The 18,910-nt window shown below is 43.1% G+C and overlaps 1 protein-coding gene across 1 annotated transcript in view; it reads left to right on the top strand.

Annotated features, from left to right (window-relative positions):
• The first annotated feature begins 359 nt into the window (after positions 1-359).
• Positions 360-18,910, top strand: part of RNF150 (ring finger protein 150) — a 245,283-nt gene continuing 226,732 nt past the window's right edge. The window contains exon 1 of the mRNA XM_004263590.4: positions 360-890. Coding sequence (XP_004263638.1) covers positions 389-890 — 502 coding nt within the window. The 5' untranslated portion in view covers positions 360-388. The remainder of the gene's footprint in view (positions 891-18,910) is intronic.

Genomic DNA, 18,910 nt, shown 5'->3' with positions numbered 1-18,910 from the left:
CCGGGCCGCCACCCCGCACGCTCCCGGGCCCCCTGCCACCCCTATGAGAGAAGGAGAAGCCGGGCGAAGGAGCAGGACGCTCGGCAGCCGGACTTCGCCGCAAGCCCGGAGCGCCCCCTCCGCCCGCGGCCCGCCGGCGCCCACGAAGCGAGATGCAACCGCCGTGCTTCGGCTGAAAAGGGAAGGGGCCGGCGCCACCCGCTCGCTCGGAAGCCGGTCCCCGCGGCGGCTGCGCGTCCCGGCCGCGGCCCCTCGGGCCCGGGAGTGAGCAGGAGCAGGAGGAGGAGAAGAAGGACAAGCGGCCGGCCCGGCGTTGGCCGGGGCTGGGGAGGAGGGACGGCGCGGGGGGAGCGCGCCGGGGGCGGGGAGGGGGCCCCGGCGGATAAAGATGGCAATGTCTCTCATCCAAGCGTGCCGCAGCCTGGCTCTCTCAACATGGCTGCTTTCCTTTTGTTTCGTGCATCTGCTCTGCCTGGACTTCACCGTGGCCGAGAAGGAAGAATGGTACACCGCCTTCGTGAACATCACCTACGCCGAGCCCGCGCCGGACCCCGGGGCCGGGGCGGCGGGCGGCGGCGGCGGCGGCGGCGGCACAACCGCCGAGCTGCACACCGAGAAGACCGAGTGCGGGCGCTACGGGGAGCACTCGCCCAAGCAGGACGCCCGCGGGGAGGTGGTCATGGCCAGCTCGGCCCACGACCGCCTGGCCTGCGACCCCAACACCAAGTTCGCCTCCCCGGCGCACGGCAAGAACTGGATAGCCCTCATCCCCAAGGGCAACTGCACGTACAGGGATAAGATCCGGAACGCGTTCCTGCAGAACGCCTCCGCCGTGGTCATCTTCAACGTGGGCTCCAACAACAACGAGACCATCACCATGTCCCACGCAGGTAAGCGGCCCCGGCGGGCGCGGGGCGGGGGAGGGGAGCCAGAGGAGGATGGAGGCGCCGAGAAGGATCCAGCGCCTGCCTCCTAGCGCCTTCCTGCGAAGTCCGTGCTTTGCGAAAGACGCGTCTCTGTTCCTCGGACCTACTAAGTTTTGCTCTGCGTCACTTCGTGGGGTTTACAAAGAAGAGAGGACTAACAGCATTGGGGGCACCAGAGAATGCATTCCAATTAGCATCGCGCCACTCGGACGAAGGTTGGCCGAGGGGGGCTAACTTTTCCGAGGAGGATCTGGTAGGTGGGGTGTGGGGGTAGGGTTCGGATGTTGTTCTCGGCTAGTGAGCGGCCCCGCACCTGTTTGGAACCGGGAGATCCGATAACTCAGCTCTTCACTTGGGTGTGTGCATCAGGTATACTCCTGAGGCCGGCGTTTGTGTATCAGGAGGCGGGTAGGGTTACTGGTGCTGGCGCTCGTCACTGCCGACTTGCTCAAGTCGGGTTTCAGCTCTTCGTGGGAGATTGAGTACCGCTCCTTCGACCCCGCCCCGCGCCGCCCGCTGGGTTGACGCGAGTCATAAATAATACCGAAAATCCTGTGCTCTGCCAAGCTGTCATCCGGAGGAGCTGACAGGCGGGCACGATGGTAAAGAGTAACAATCCTCAAAAAGCCACCAAGAGCATGGTGGCCGTAAAGATATGCCTGCTTTTACAGTGTTGCATTATCCTTTGCCCGCTTGGGAGGTTAAATATGATGAAGGTTTTCTTTATGGCGAGAAGATTTCAGGGTAGAAAGAATAAGCTTTTCGTAGTGATTGCAGGGTGCCGGGATGAGAAGTCCATGACTGTCCTAAAACTCGCTCTTTCCCTGTATGCCTGACATAACAGTGCTTCCGTGGTAGGAACAACAAAGTCCTCCCCAGGCTTGTCAGCAAAAGCAGCTCGTTTTAGCAGCCTTGCCTCCTTGAGTCCAGGGTTACTTGTTGTTTCTGTGCGTCCGGAGAACCTTGCCCTCCTTCCCCAGAGGGGTTGCTGGGTTTGAGGCTGTGGCATCCGGAAGGAGAAGGAGGGAGTGGAAGTGACAGATGCATTTTCTGACTGGAGTCACCGAATCAAAACATTACCAAAATCTGGCTTTTAAAGAAAATAAACAGTTAATGCTACTGAAATGGAGTACCAGGCTTTGGCTACATGGAGGGTGGTGCATTCTCTGGGGACAAGTTTTCATTCCCAGAGCTCATGTCACCTATTAGGGAAATGTACAGTGGGTTTGCCTTTGGTAGTCAACACCAGCTGTTTCAGACAAGGAACTTGTCAACCCTAATGCAAACAGGTGGAGTGGGGAAAGGTCAGTGCTTCTAACACAGGGGCCAAAGATAATGCAGTGCACTAATTCATGAAGAGGGGAAGGGACAGTTAACTTCTTGGAAAAGTTAGGATAGAGCACTGAGGAACATTTGGTATACTTTCTTGAGCTCAACAGTTTTGTAAGTGAAAAGACTGTACTCTGACCTTGAGTCATAAGAGCACTACTTAAACTTTATGACAGTCAAGGATTTGGAGGACTATGGAAAGAGCGTTTTAAGTCATGTAAAGTATCTTTAAAAGCATATTTAATATATAAACCTCCGTGGGGGGAGTGTGAAGGAGGGTTTTTGTTATTGTTGTTGTTCTTTAAACTCGCAGAAGATTGTTAGCTGACTTTGCAGGATCCTTTAAATGTTTCTTTTTGCATATGCGTGAAATCAAACTCTGCAGCTTCGAGCACAAAGTTAAGAGGCATCATTTATTCCTGTCTAAAAAGAACTGCCAACACATTGGGTCAGTTAATGGCTCGCCTGTTTTTAAAGGAAGCCGTAAGCTGATTTGCCACACAAATGATGCTTGATTAAGATGTAAGGGCTTGGTGATAATTTGAAAGTTAGGCTAAAAAAATGTCAAGGAAATTCTCTACTATCTAACTGTTCTGTTTCCAAAAATGTGTTAACGTTGTATCTGCTAATAGCCGTGAGGCTTCCATATTATCATTTGGTGTATTGCCACTTTAGGAGACTGGATTCACTTTAGTCATAGATTGCATTGATTTCTGCTAAAGTCTCATTATAAGGAGATCCATGACAGGGTGGCTTGGCGAACTTTTAACTCTTTCTACCTGAATGTGAACCGGTGCCAGCGCTGGTCTGGCTGTCAGTATGTTACACTTAGCTCTAGAATGTGAAGGCTTTACTTTTTCTAGTTGAATTTAGAATTCTGACTCAAATTTATCTTAGGAAATGGTGTACATTTTAGATGCTAATCAAATATTCTTATTCTGTGAACATGGGATGCAATATAACAGAGGATCCTTACACTTGTGAACTTTTTACTTCAGTCTCCAAAAAGTGAACATCAGCCTTTGCATTTTTAAAAAATCTTACCTCTCCTCTAGATCCTTTATTTTCAGCACTGATAGCTTTCGGGTGAGGAGAAAGTCTGAATTTAGTGTTATGCACCCCACTGTGTAATATCTATGCATTTGCGGTGATGTGACCCCAACACACCCACTATCTTGAAATTCAGTTAAATAGAAATCATTTCCCCTTCCCCTTTCCATAGAGCCTTTCTTTCTGATTTTTCCTTTCCCGCTTATGATTTTGGGTTTCTGACACTTCTGCAATTATGGTTTCTCATTCACAAAGACACAGATTATCCTGGGATAGACTAGTAGCTTTAGTTTGTAACCATTTCTTTCAAATCTCTCTAAAAATATGAGCCCATTGAGAGAGAGTTCACATAGCATACAGTTCACTCATTTAAAGTACACAGTTTAATGGCTTTTCCTCTGCCAGCAGAGTTGAGGACCCTCACCACTGATTCCAGTAAGAAACCCTGTGGCCATTAATAGTTACTCTTCATTACTCTCCAATATACCAGCCCTAGTTAACCACTAATCTCCTTTCTGTCTCTGTTTGCCTATTCTGGACATTTCATATGGATGGAATCAAGTAATATGTGTTCTTCTGTGACTGGCCTCTTTCACCAGCATAATGTTTTCAAGGTCTGTCAGTGCTGTAGCATGTCTCAGTACTACATTCCTTTTTGTTACCCAATAATATTTCCTTCTATGTTTATACCACATTTTCAAAATTCATCAATTAATGGACACTTAGGTTCTTTCCACTTTCTGGTTATTATGCATAATGCTTCTGTGAACATTCACGTACAAGTCTGTGTGTGGACATTTCTTTTGGGTACACAGCCAGGCGTGACATTTCTGAAAAGTCTGGGTCATACGGCAACTGTATGGCTTAACCTTTTGAGGAACTGCACGATTGATTTCCAAAGAAACACACCATTTCACAGTTCCACCAGCAGTGTAGGAGGAACATGTAGTAGGTGGAACATTTCTCTACATCCTCATCAACACTTGTTGTTATCTATCTTTGATTTTGGCCTTCCCAGTGGCTGTGAAGTGGTGTCTTCATTGCCGTTTTTGTTTGTGTTTCCGAGGACTAACAGTTACTTTTTAACATAATATTAATTCTTCCTCTGCTTTTCCTTTTTCTCCTTTTTCCCTTGCTCGCCGTTGTTTTTTCAGCTCAAACACGTTTTGTCTTAAAGAAGAAAGGAGATTAATAGAGAAAAGAGATCTACCTCTTCCAATTATGAAGGAAAAATAAAGCCCATGGACCAGAGACTTTATATGTCCCCTCTAAAAGGATGTGAGGAACTGCATCTTTCGTGCTTTAGAGAACTTCTTCCCAGGTTGGCTTTGTGAAAGAGCAACCGGAGGGCTTGAGTAAAAAGCTATGTAGAAATCCAGCCTCCACCTGAGAGCCCCAGAAGTACACTTCCAGGTACAGGTAAAAGCAGCCAGACCCGGGCTTCCCTGGTGGCGCAGTGGTTGAGAGTCCGCCTGCCGATGCAGGGGACATGGGTTCGTGCCCCGGTCCGGGAGGATCCCACATGCCGCGGAGCGGCTGGGCCCGTGAGCCATGGCTGCTGAGCCTGCGTGTCCAGAGCCTGTGCTCCGCAACGGGAGAGGCCACAACAGTGAGAGGCCCGCGTACCACAAAAAAAAAAAAAAAAAAAAAAGCATCCAGATCTAAACCATCTCTTTGGAGCTGGTCAGATGCCTGTGAACCGTGAGGGAAGTGATAGCAGCCATTTCTAGAGGCAGTTTTGGGAAGTGGTAAGTTAGCCGTTTAGCCTCTCACCAGCCCGTTGAGTTTGTGTCCTGCTTCTGCTACTTCCTCACTGTGGATCTTTGAGCAGGTTAGCCTCTCAGGACCTCAGTTTCCTCATTTGTGAGATGGGGGAGCCTCAGTTGTTTGGTATGAGAATTAAATGAGTTCACACACGTACAGTGCTTGCGTCTGTAGCTGGCGCCTAGCTGTCAATACATGCTAATTCTCATAGGCATTGTACACAGTGACACACAGGAGCTCCTGCGAGGATCACCAGACCCCGGGGGTCACCGAGGCTCTGGCAGCCTTAGGAAAGAGCTCTGTATTGACCCTCTCCTGCTTTAGACACCAGAGCCATCGTGCCAGTTTCTCTTTGTGGTTTCTGTGATTCGAGACGGGGTGTCCCAGCTCCCTCTGATGGCTGGTGAATATTTGAGGATTCTCCTGCGGCATTTGTGCTTTCTCTGGGGTTAAACTGAAATCTCATTGGAGCAATAGGAGATGTATCTATATATGGATTACATATATTTATATGATAAACATGGTAGATCAGTAAGTGTTTGGAGGTGGTTAAGTGTCTGAGTTGTGATGTTGAAGAAATGATGCATATTTTTTTTTCCTTTTTTGAAGAGTGTGCTTTGCTATCTTCTCATCTTTCACTAGTACATAGTTAAAGGGAAAGGAGGAAACTAAACATCTAGGAAGAACTTTTGAGAGACTGGATTCCTAATAGTAACTTGGAGATGGAGCGAGGGAGGAGATGGTTGCAGTAACTATTCAGAAAATAAGCTCAGCCTTTGGCGAGGAGGAACCCAAGATGGAGTATATCTCATGTGTTCTAGGACCTTCTCCAAGGTTTGAGGAGAAAACGTAGATGTACTGAGGCTCTTTCCTGTGTAAGTGGGTGCTAAGATTTTAATTCGTGGGTTCATGTTACATTTGCTTTAACGAATGAAGTCCACCTTTGCCTTAACCTCTGTAAAGGAACTAGCTGCTAGAATTTTTTTTTTTCAGGACTCATATTTTCTAGAGTATTTTTGTGCAGTTTTGTTTTACATTTTCCTTTAAGTAATATGTTCACCTCTCTTCAGCAGAAGGTAGCCCTCTGCCTGTGTGGTGCTTACTCTGCGTCAGGCATGTTGTAAGCACTTTGTGTATTAGGTCATTTAATTCTCACGATAACACTGAGCGGTAGGTACTGTGGTTGGCGCTGTCCAGGAAACTGAGGCTTAGACAGGGGAAGTGCCTTGGTCATGCCGGTAGTAAGTGATGGAGCCAGGCTTGCAAACCTGAGCAATGTCTCCTGAGTCTCTGCTTGTAGCTGCTGCCCCGTATACTTTCTCAACTTGAGAGGATACTATACAGACTAGCTGTGGACAGTAATGACTTCATAATGGAGACAGGAAGTGATCTAAAGCTGATGCCCATTTCCGAATACTTTAGCACATCTATCACCCAAATGCACTTTGGTTGAAGGGCCTTTTTCTTCCTTCATAACTGGAAGAGGTAGCTCGCTTTTCTCTCTTAATCTCCTTTCTTCCTTAAGACAAACCATGTTTAAGCTGAAAAAACAAGCCTTGCAGACTGCATTTTTGCGACAGGAGAGATGGGACCTTGTGTTTGGGGCTGCTCTCCTCCAGACTGACCTCTGATGAACCATTTGGCTTCGGTCCATCACTTTCTATTCTGGACCTCAGTTTCTTATAAAATGAAAGGTCTGAATTAGTTGAGCTCTAAGAGCTGCCTGAACTCCACAGTTTATTCCTTATATATTCAAAACCCAGGATATTTTTACTGAAATTCAAATTTCTGGCTTCTGATGAGAAAATCTGATGACAGGGGCCCATGTCCCTGCAGAGCAGTGGCTGGCGGTTTAGGGGAACAGTGTGCCCATTACCTGGCCCAAAGCCCCATCACTACTTATGGCCTGGCTCTCGGCCAGCTCTGCTCCTATGTGCCCCTGGCCTCAACCCTGAGGCTTATGTATTTGGAACCTCAGCTTTATGGAGTCAAACTAGGGTTAGTGAGGAGAAGTTATAGAAAGCAGACTTGCTTTAGTAAAGGGAGAAAAACTCATAAAGTTAGAACTGTTGAGAGATGGAAGAGGTTTTCTTGGGAGGTGAAGCTTTCTCTTGCATTCAGGTGGAAACTGATCACAGGATTTATGCCCAGAGTTCTGATGGGTGATGACGGAAGGGTCTTCCCAAGCCTGAGAGCTTGTGATTCTCTATCGTTTAGATATTTAAGAAACATTTCTTAGCAACAGCCTTGGTTTCCATTCCGTTTCCCTCTTAAGATACATATAGAAAACTTATTTATGCTTGGTCTTAATCTCCCAGGCCAAAGCAATATCACCCACCTCACTTAGTATTTGTTTATTTATTTGGTGCTAAACTGTACCTCCTCACCTGGCTCTCTACCCGCAGGCAGATATCTAATAGCCAAGAACTCCAGGCTCTTGTCATTAAAAGCCATAATTCAATATCAGTGTTAAATAACATTATGGACAATGTAAGTCAGTATGGTCTGGGGACTTCCCTGGTGGCGCAGTGGTTAGGAATCCGCCTGCCAATGCAGGGGACACGGGTTCAAGCCCTGGCCCGGGAAGATCCCACATGCCGCAGAGCAACGAAGCCCGTGAGCCACAACTACTGAGCCTGCACGCCTAGAGCCCGTGCGCCGCAACAAGAGAAGCCACCGCAATGAGAAGTCCGCGCACCGCAACAGAGTAGCCCCCGCTCGCTGCAACTAGAGAAAGCCTGCGCGCAGCTAACGCAGCCAAAAAAAAAAAAAAAAAAAAGATACTGTATGGTTTGTTTACTCATTTCAGCTCATAGAAATACGTATCTGGGGGTTTGGAAGGAATCCTACCTTTATCTTCTAATCTTTAGTAAGAATCTCATCCTCATCTCTCCTGATGCCTGTTCTTAAAAATCCCTTGGCTTCTCAAAAAGGAAGGAATTTTATGACCATGAAATCAGGAAAGATTCTGAAAGAACCCAGCACTCTATAACTTATTCTTTTAGTTTTTTAGAAAGGACTGATTATGTTTCCAATGCAATATTAATTTGTTTAGAAACCAGTCTCAATTTTTTAAAAGGAAGACCTTGACCTTTATTGTTGCATTTTTGGACATGAAACTTGGTATATAAAGAACTTAATATTTTGATAGCCCCTGACAGTCTTCAGTTTATCCCCAGAAGAGATACTTCATTTTGTATATACTCAAAGGAGGCCCTTCACTTATTACTGAGTGACTGAAGTGATGCTGAAATTCTGTGTATTTGATCATGTGAATTGAGAGAGGCTAAATTTGAGTTAACCTGAATAGGATTTGACTTTCATTTTATCTCAGATCTGGAGGATTTTGTGGTGATATAAAATCCAGAGAAATAAGGCTGCCTTGTGCTGTGTTATTGTTCTTCTACGAAGCTGCAATTATGGTGGTTCTATTAAATTGAAACCTTGTCTATAGGTATACTATCATCTTTTATTTTAAACTTTGAGGGGTTAATCACTTGGCAGTTTAACTTGTGGTGGGATAAGTGTGCTTTATAGATTGAAGTAAAAATATTAATGACTAGTATTAGATCTAGTTCTTTTATTTTTCTAGATGAGAGGAAAATTTTCTTTTACTGCTTCAAAAGCATTGGTTATAAATTGGTTTCTACAAGTATCATGTTTTTTAAAAAATCTCGTCTATTCCATGAAATAGCAGTATTTAGAAAATCTGTTTCGGTAGAAATAAGCATCATTTGTCATAAAATTAAAGCTTATGTATCAGATTGTCAGGCTTTTCCATATTCAGTGTATGGACATATATTTCATGCTATAGATTTGAAAAAAGAAAGTATTTTTGCACTAAATGTATGGCTTATTCATGTTCTTTCCAGGCAAAGATATATAAAGAGCTCATATATTAGGTAAGATCCAGGAAACGTTTTCTTTCTTATTAACCAGTGCAGCCTCTTAGCTCTCCATCATAAATGGTTTTTTACACACACAGTCCATGTAAGCACTATTGAAAAGGCAAACACATGAGGTTTTTCAGAGGTATTGTCAGTGAACCTATACAAATGCCTTTTTTTACCCATAAGTATTTATCTTCCCTGGTCCCGATTTTCTACAGAAGATGTTCACCTGGCCATTCTGTAACCGTGAACTGACTACACCTGCATGTAGTTTCAAATGACCCAAAGAATAGCGGAAGAGAAAAGATGTTTTCCCCTTTACTTATCAAGGTGTTTTCTCCTTTATTTACCAAGGGGCCTGGAATGTTCTTTCTCCCAGATACGAAGGACTGTGCCTCTCTAAGGTCACTTCTCCGTGACCGCATCACTAAGGCACTCCTAGTTACTCTATTTGGATAGCAGCATACCTCCCCCTTCCCATCCCCAGCACACCCTGCCCCTCTCCCTGCTTCATTTTACTTACGCTTAGCATGTGTCCTCCGACCAGAATGTAAGGGCTACAAGAAGCAAGGGTTTTAGACAGTTTTTGTTCATGGTAAAGTTCCCAAAGACTAGAATGGTCCTTGGTGGAAATGGAAAGCGCTCAGTAAATCTTAAGGTCTGTTAAATAAGACTGGAAAGATGGACTACGTTAACATGTTAGTCTCTAATTTCATGAAAAAAATATTTCATGACACTAACATTTTTTTTCTTAGCTTTTGACTTATATAAATGAGGTCAGGGAGATTCTAATTTGAGTCTCCTGTTAAAATAATTGAGTCATTGTGTAGAATATGACATGAAGTGGGAGCCTTGTTCATGCCCTTCAACTCAGGAGAAAAAAGACATACCAGTAACAAGCAGAAGTTACAGGGTATCCAAAAATTTTGTAACCAAATACAATTCTGTGCATATGTTTATTGTCCCGTAACTTTAATACATATGTGTATATGTGAGCATATATTTTAAAATGAAAGACATATGCCTTATAGAAAATTTTGAAAGTATGGGACATTTAAAAAGGGAGGAAGACAACCTCAATAACTCAACCACTCACCCACTAAACTCTAGTGTTTTTCTCATTCTGTGGTTACATATTTACTTTTACCAAACTGGGAATATATTGCATAGGTTTTTGTAGCTTTTTAAAATTTAAAGGCGCATGTTGAAACTTCCTCAACGTTTCTGTGATGTTTCTACTTTCCCCCTACATATAAATAGCGCTGCTGTAAATGTCTGTATGTGCCTAAAAATCGGTGCGTCTCCGTGATTACTTTCTTAGATCAAGTTCCTGAATATGGCACTAGTAAGTCAAAAGCTATTCATGTGTAGCTATAGAGCAGGGTCGTTTTGTTTCGTTTTGTCTTGTTTTTTAAGCCCATTTAGTGATGTCTTCAGTTATATGCTCACTCCCTAGTATGGCTGTCCTTTGAAGGAGAAAGAGTATCTGTCAGCTGACAGTGCCGTTGCAGGGTCCTGGCACAGCTTTGGCACAGAAGGTGGAGAATCAAAAGAGGAAAAAAGCCTCAATGATAGAATCATCAGGATTGCAGTTGGTGAAACCCCCACTGTTCCCCTCGATTCTTCTGTGTGTTGGGGATGTTCAGTGCAAATTGAACAGGGAATTAGGAAACTTGGGTTTCAGTTGCGGTTCTGCCTCAAATTGGCTTTACCATTGGCAAGTCACTTCCCCTCTCTGGTCTCTTTCATTTGGTTTTCTTTCATTTCAACATGATAAGCAGGAGGCTCCTGGAGGGGAACTTGGTTTAGATCAGTGCTTCTCCATCCTGGTCGCACGTGAGCATCATCTGGGGAGTTTAAAAATTACAGACTCCCAGGTCCCACCTGCAGAGGTTCTGATTTGTCTGGTGGTGGGAGGGCACCCTCCAGATGATTCTGAGGTGCTGCCGGGATTGACGGCCACCACGCTGGGTGAATCCAGAGTCTTCCTCTGGTTCTTCTATCCCGTGGTTCTTCAGTTATTTAAGGAAGAGTACTTTTTCCTTTGACGATATCAAAATCCTCCATGAAAAGAAAGACGTTTAAAATGTGTTCATTGTAACGATGAAAACTGATAGTAGGTGCAGTTAAGTATTACCTCAAGACATGAATTACTGACTCACTAATAATCGCCCAATTTTGGAGACCAGCACGAAGACAAACAAATGGCAAACACAGCAAGTGGAGGAAAGTACACATTCTGTAAACCCGTCAAAGAGCACAATAATGAGTCAGAAATGCCTGGACAATTTTAATTATATTGAATTTGCTGGGTGAAATTTTCACTGAGAGGCTAAATGCTCGTTATCTTGATTGTAGGCCTCTCGCAGAAGAGGTAGGAGTACCATGGGCCTGGGAGCTCGGGAACCATGTGATTCACCTAAGCCTCCACCTGTGAAATGAGCCTCATGGGTCCCTATCACAGCTGTCATGAGCTCTTACACTACACGACGCAGCAAAGGGGCAGCTCTGAGCATCGAATATATGTTCACTCTAATTATTGTCAGAAGAAACATATTCAGAATCGGACTACATCTTACCAGCTTTATTATCACCCACTGAGTCCCGGCCATCATCATCTCTGCCTGGACTGCTGCTATCACCTCCAGCTGCTGTCCAGCTCCCATTCCTGCCCCTGCAATCTGTTCCCCGTATAGCAGATAGAACACACTTAAAAAAAAAAAAGAAAGAAGGGCTTCCCTGGTGGCGCAGTGGTTGGGAGTCCGCCTGCCGATGCAGGGGACACGGGTTCGTGCCCCGGTCTGGGAAGATCCCACATGCCGCGGAGCGGCTGGGCCCGTGAGCCATGGCCGCTGAGCCTGCGCATCCGGAGCCTGTGCTCCACAGCGGGAGGGGCCACAACGGTGAGAGGCCCGCGTACCGCAAAAAAAAAAAAAAAAAAAAAAAAGAAAACCAAAGGACATCACTCCTCTGCTTACATCTTCCAGGGGCTTCTCATCATACTTTGGACCAAGTCAGAGTTCTTGCTGTAGCCCCCAGGGTGTGACCTGATTTGGCCCCTGTATTCTGTCCACCTCTTTTCCAACCATACTTCCTCTCACCCTCCTACAGACCCTCTTTTCTCCTTGCTGGTCCTCAAATACACCAAACTTGCTGCTATCTCAAGCCCTTTGGAACCCTCTTCCCCCCCAACTTTTTGGATAGAATTATTATTCACACAGCAGATATCTCTTTATGCATCTGAAATATGTGAGGATGACTCCCAAACAAGACTATCTGGGAGACATTTATCTATTTCTCCCTTATTTAACCAACTCATTTTGAAAATTCAGCTTGCTTCTATGCCTCCTGTACCCTGAGGAAAATATCTTCCAACAAAAGGTAATTATAAAATCATGAGGTTTTATTACTTTTGTGAACAGGGAGAGTTACCAGGCACCACCCTCAATTTTTGCAGATTCCCCTCAGATACTCACCTGGCTCACCCCTCCCTAGCGTTGCTGACTCTGCTCCGTCGCCCCTTCGTCAGAGTTTTCCGTGGCCGCATTAAAAACTTCATCTGCTACTTATCCTCTCTTCCCTCACCCTCCCTTATTTTTCTTCATACTATCACTACTTGAAATTGTTATATTACATCTTTCATTAATTGTTTACTGTCTGTCACCCCTGTGAAAATGTAAGCTCCACAAGGACAGGGTTCTTGTCTTGTCAACAGCTGTATTCTGAGAGCCTGGCACTCGGTAAATATCTATTGAAAGTATGAATGGATTAGTGAATGATAGAATATGAACCCATCCGCAGTTGTCAGGCGCATCACTCACTTGAGGGATGGAGTAATGACTTTATATTCCATACTTTTTATTTGCCTTATGTTGAAGGCAAGATTTAATTTGAGGGATTACAAACTTCATTTCTTCTCCTATGCACAGCAGAGCGAGTCTTGCTGGGCCTGTGCTGAGGGATTCATCTACTTTCTAACCCACACTTGACCCTTGAGAGTCATTATATCCTGAGATCTTTTCCTGTTCTCCTACCAGTGTTTCTGAGACCTAGTTGCCTACTCCCCAAGACCTACAAGCAAGTGCTTCTCTGTTCTGAGGAGTTTTGCTTTGGAGGTTCTGCAAGGGGACTTTTTACAGATTATAGAACAGAAATGTCCTTTGGAGTTAGCTGTTATCAAACACAGAAAGAAATCTGGAAGAAGTAGCTGGACATACATAGTGCTGCCTGATGTTTTTAGGGAGATGGGCATCTGGTAGACCTGATACTCCAAGGGGACCCAAGTGTTACTTTAGAAGGAAATCTTAGAGGTTGATCATAAACCTTACCTGTATAGTTTAAAATGAATCTGTCTCTGTAAATAGCAAATGACCAGTGAGATATGCCAAATTGTGACCTTTTGGGCAATGAGAGAACTGTAACAGAAAGGTCAAGTTTTCTGTGAAGTCAGAATAAGAGGCATTGGTTACAATAGTTGTTTGTTAATAGCAGTTGATGTTTGCTCTGGAATGAATTTAATCTCTCATATACTTGCATGCCTTTACTTTTTAGCCCTGATAAACTACATGCATAGAGAGTTTGAAGCAATTAGGTGATATTATCCTTATCAGTTTGAGCTTATTTCTATGGAAAGTACATCTACTGTATCATTACTTTGTTCTTTCTTCCTTTCCTAAATGCATTTATTATATGAAATGGATTCCACTTCACTGAGATTAATTTCTTACCTAGCTGTCCTTCCTGCTAGACTGTGAGCTTCCTGAGGGAAGACGCTGTCCACACCCAGCCTGTTACACTGGGCACTAGCACCAGTGTCTTGAATGACTCTCCATCTGTGGTCATGTTAGCTAATCGTTCTGCTTAATCATGACCATCTGGATGCCATTCACTTGGTGGGAGGTACCTGGAGTTTAGACCAAATGTTTCAAGGAACAGATCAGCATCTCTGAGGCTCACCTTGCAAACACTAGACCTGTGCAGGAGAGGTCAGTGTTCCTCTCAAACAGGGCCATGCTCAGAAGAGTCATGAAGTGATGCTTTATTACAATCCAAAGTCTGCAGATTAAAAAGTCATTAGTCTCTTCCATCTTCTTGACCTCCGGGACTATCTTGAAAAGCCATTCACCTAATTAAAACCCGATCCTTTAAAATTAGAAAGTCTTACTCTCTTTGGTAAAACTAAATGAGTCATAATTTGGCTTACTGCTGTTTGAAACTAATCAATGTTCTTCTCTATTGAGGTACTATATTAAGTAAATCTTAGTGTCTTACTCATAAAAAGACTTTTGTGTTTCATTAACTTAGAGTGTGAAAAATACATTACATCGTAGGTAAGAAGAGAACAAGCCATTTTCTTTAGTGAAGCTAGGGAGAACTCATTTTGAACCGGAGCATAACCATGAGCTTGCTTGCTATTTTTGTATTTAGTCTTTGAAAAGGTGGCACATAATTACTACAGCACAGTTTGTGCATTCCAGAATAAGTGATATTTTTGGCATTAAAATGAAATTTATGAGTAGGTTAAGATACTGGAACAGCACATGCTGTCACTGGCGTGTTAAAATAATTGCAGTTCATTGAGTCATGCAAGTATATTCTTCTGTGTTTCCTGTTTGCAGTTTATCACTTTCACCACCAGAACAATTTAAGTAAGAAAACAGAAAAACAGCTCAAACTTTGGCCCTTGATTGATTTTTGGTAACTGAGATGGGACATATTCTTTAAAGGAGCAATAATCCCAAAATAGGCCATTACCTTGCGTGGCCTCTTTGGTAACCACCATGTTGCTAAAAAAGATGTGTTTGTCACTTAGGTTGACTGACTGGGGCGGGGGTGGGGGTGGTCACTGTCACCGAGCATTCATCCCACTGTCCTATGCTTCTGGGTGACTCTCAGCCCAGATTCCTCCCATCTTTTTCAGAGGAGTGGGCATTTCTGGTGAAGCAGACGCACTGACCTTCTGGAGCCAGCAGCCAGTTTCAGTAAGATTATCTCAACACCAAGTAGCAAGCCATCTATAAGCGCATAGTGTTGGCCATTATTTAACACGCTGCCGGCTGAGAAAAACCCAAGGTATGAGAAAAACCCGAGATCATCTAAAACCTAAGTTGTCAAGGTCATGGGGCAGAAGGATTCAAATGCAGTGAATATGACCTGACCCTTTCCACCTGCCAGTGCCTTGGTGTCTAGCAGCTCAGTGATGGGCAACGTCAGACCATGCCTTGGTGTTCATGAGCTTAGGGCCAGACAGCAGTCCTGACACTAGTTCCCCGGGGACCGGGGCCTGTGGAGCTTCGACAAAAGAGCTTCAAGTGAGATGGCTGGACGCTAGCTCGGGAGCCTTCAGCGGCCACTGTGTGAGGGTCACGTGGCTGTTCTAAGTAGCCACTGAACTCGGTGTCTCCCACACCCTGTCTTCTCCTTCCATAGGAGACCACTGAGGAAAATTCTCTTTTTGAATAAGCCAGGACATCCTTTCTGCAAGTCACCTCTTCTGGTTCCAGGCCCATATGTTAAAATTTATCACCTTGTTCATTAGAGCAACTCAGCAAATCTTTGCTGGATTGAATAAATGTTAGAACGAGGAGAATCAGCACTCGTGCTGAACACACAAGGCTCTAAGCACTGCGTTAGGTGTCTTTCGTATTTCACTCCTTTTATACATCCTCTGAGTTGGGAACCTGCCCAGAGTCACAGATGGACAAAAGCAAAGCCGATATTTTAATCCAGATCTATATCACTTTCAACTATATTAGGAGGCGTGTAGGATTTCTTTGACTCTCTACTAATTTTTACGTTTCAATGTATTTTTTTATGAGGGGGGAACAAAAAGAAACTCCTTTAAAGATAATCTGTCTGAAAACATTGTTTCCCATAAATATTAGGTAACTTATTGTTTACCATTGTTATTAAATTGTATATTTGCAGCAATACAATTCTTTCATTGCTTGAGAAATATTTCTTAGGGACGTATAAGGTACAGACTGCTGTAGATTTAATTCACAAGTCAAACCTTGTGTTCTGTGGATATGGTAATGTCTTTGGTTATATTGAGTCCTTTTCTGAATATTTTGGCTTAAAGATAGTTAATAGTTCTCAGACTGACTAATTCCCATTAGTTAAAAACGCTGATGTTCTTAGAGAATTGAGTCAGGTTCCTATCTGCTAATTCTATTGAAGTAAATGGGTCTATGCAAATTTCTACCCCTAAATGTGACTTTGAGTTCTATAAATAAATCACTTCCTTTACATGTATCCTACTGTGATTTTTCCTAAATTTGTAATTACTATGAATATTTGCAAACCAATATAAATCCCATTTACCTGAAAGATATTTTAAGGTCAGAATAAAAGGATAACCCTGTTACTGTCACTATGGGAATTTTAAAAACGTGCGTGTATACATGTACATATAGTATATAGTTTAGAATTTTAATTGGGCTTGGATGTTGCCTGATTCACAGAATCCCAGAGCAGTTTTGACTGCTCATTAAATTGCTACCCCCTTGATTTTAAATAAGATTTTCTTTAATTGCGTTTGTGATTCTTCGTGCTTGGTAATTCGTCTATTTTTAGTGTGCCCTTTAGTTGCTTATTTTAACATAAATCCTAGTATTTTCACTGGTACGATTCTTAGTAGTCAGTATTCCTTAAAATATTTTTCCTAACGTACATACACTGTTTTACCATCTGCGCAAATCTCCCCAGGTAAGCTGGCCCAGAAGACCCTTGCAATGTGAACTTATGTCTGCCTGTAGACCAATGGATTTATAATTTTTTCTCTCTGGATTATCAAAATTACCCAGATATTATTTTTTTTAATTAACCACAAAACAAAAACAGACTTTTTCTGAAAGATTTTAGAGATCATCAAGTTTAATTATTTTATTTTATGGATTAAAACGTATGAGTTAGTTATTTTATCAGTGAAAAACACAAAGCCCCAAGAGTTTATGGCCTTACTGGAGACCCACACAGCAGGTGATATGTATGGTTGGGAGGAAAGTTATCTGTGAAAGATTGAAGGACCACTCTCTCTGGATCAGAGTTCTCAATCGTGGCACTATGGGCATCTTCTGCCCAATAATTCTTTGTTGTCCTGTTGCTATAAATTTATTGAGAATCTTATGAGAATGCATGTAAAGCATATAGTATAGAACCTGGCACATGGTAAATGCCAAAGACATCATTATTAAATATGACTATTAAATATTGGTAATGCACCAGTACGTAATTCAAGAACCCCTGTGTAGCTGACAGTGGAGACACATGGTATTTATTGAAATAGAAAACAATATTAAACTAGAAAAAAATTTTTAAGAAAACAATGAAAAAGCATGCTGGTACCAACAAAGATACGTATGTAAGAATTAACCCAGTTGGAGGAACTATGAAGAAGTCTGTCTACCCCAGTAGTTGTAAGCACATGTACTTTTCAGGTCTGAAGCCGGCGCCAGCCAACAGCACTGCAGAGATGGGAGCTATATTTGGAGAGAGTGTTTCACACTGTTCCTCCCTGAATGATAGGCTAAAGAGGGAACTGCAGCAACATCCCCGTGAGAGGAGAGCTTCCAAGATTATCAGAGAGGAGGGAGAGCTGGAGCAAGTTTACACAGTGCGAACCACGCTGATTGTAATAGACAGCAGCATTGATGCGCTAGGATTTATCAAAAGACAACCAGAGGGTCTGAAAGAACAAAACTGGAGCTCTCTACCTTTGCCCTTGGCCCTGTGTAATGACATTTTAATGATTCGACAAAAGAAAAAATAGATCTATCTAGCTCCCGTTTGAATGGATGAATTAATAGCTAGCTAAAATGGTTTGATTTTTTTTTTCTAGTTTTCTTGGAAATTCTGCTTATATGAGAAGGAGGGTAGTATACCATACAGGTAAGATCTCCATTTCACGGAGTCCATATGGCGTGGGTGTGTAGTCAGGAAATGATGGACCTCAGGACCACTTGCATGTACCATTGTCACCCAAGCATCATTAAGTGCAAAAGGAAACCAGTGTTTGTCAAGAATTCTCTGTGGGTCAGGCATTGTACTAGCCTGTCACGTCATTATTTAGATTGGCCGCATGGGTTAGTGGTTAGAGCCAGACTAAAACCAGACCACCCAGACTCACATCCCAGCTCTGCCTCATAATAGCTTTGCTACGTGGGACAAGTTAACCAACCTCCCTGTTTCAGTTTTCTTGTATGTAAAAATGGGAATAATAGGACCTATTTCATGGGGCTCTTGAGAGAATTAATGGGATAATATATGTAAAGTACTTATACATATAAGAAGTGCTATAAAAGGCATTTTATAATTAGCATTTTATAATTTTATGATGCTAATAAGAAAGCAAAGTAATACATGGTGCTAGGATTCACACCTATTTTAATCAAAAGCCTGTGCTTTTTTTTTCTGTAACATAGTGAGTGCTTCTACATGCTAATACTTAATGTGATCTGTACAGCATAATGATATTAAATTGAAGTCACCCTTGATTTCTAGGAACACTAAATGCTAAGATATGTAAAGTACCTATTTTTCATTACTTATATTCATCCCCAGTTTAGACATTGGCTATAGAGTCTCTTAACCTTTGATATATCTAGGTGAAAGGATAGACATTAAAAGATTATACTCTTGGATTATACTTAATATATTTCTCTGTATTTGAAATACAGAGAAATAGTGCTTCCCTCAACTTGATTTCATTTATTCTTGTAATAGTACTTCATAGATGGAAAAGAGTCTATTATCTCAACCTACAGATGAGGCTCAAAGTTTGAGTCCTAGCCAAGGTAGGCCTGAAATTCACATCTTCTCTTAATTCAAGAGTGTTTTTCACTGTGTTTACATATTTACTTAGCAGTTGTTAATTGAGCACCTACTATGCACAGGTGTACTAAATCCTGGCTATACAAAGAGCAAGGTACCTTTTTTTTTTTTTCCTAAAAC

The sequence above is a fragment of the Orcinus orca genome, chromosome 4 (assembly GCF_937001465.1).
Source record: "Orcinus orca chromosome 4, mOrcOrc1.1, whole genome shotgun sequence".
Lineage (NCBI taxonomy): Eukaryota > Metazoa > Chordata > Mammalia > Artiodactyla > Delphinidae > Orcinus > Orcinus orca.
Note: the sequence above shows the minus strand (reverse complement) of the source record. Positions and strands in the feature narration are given on the sequence as shown.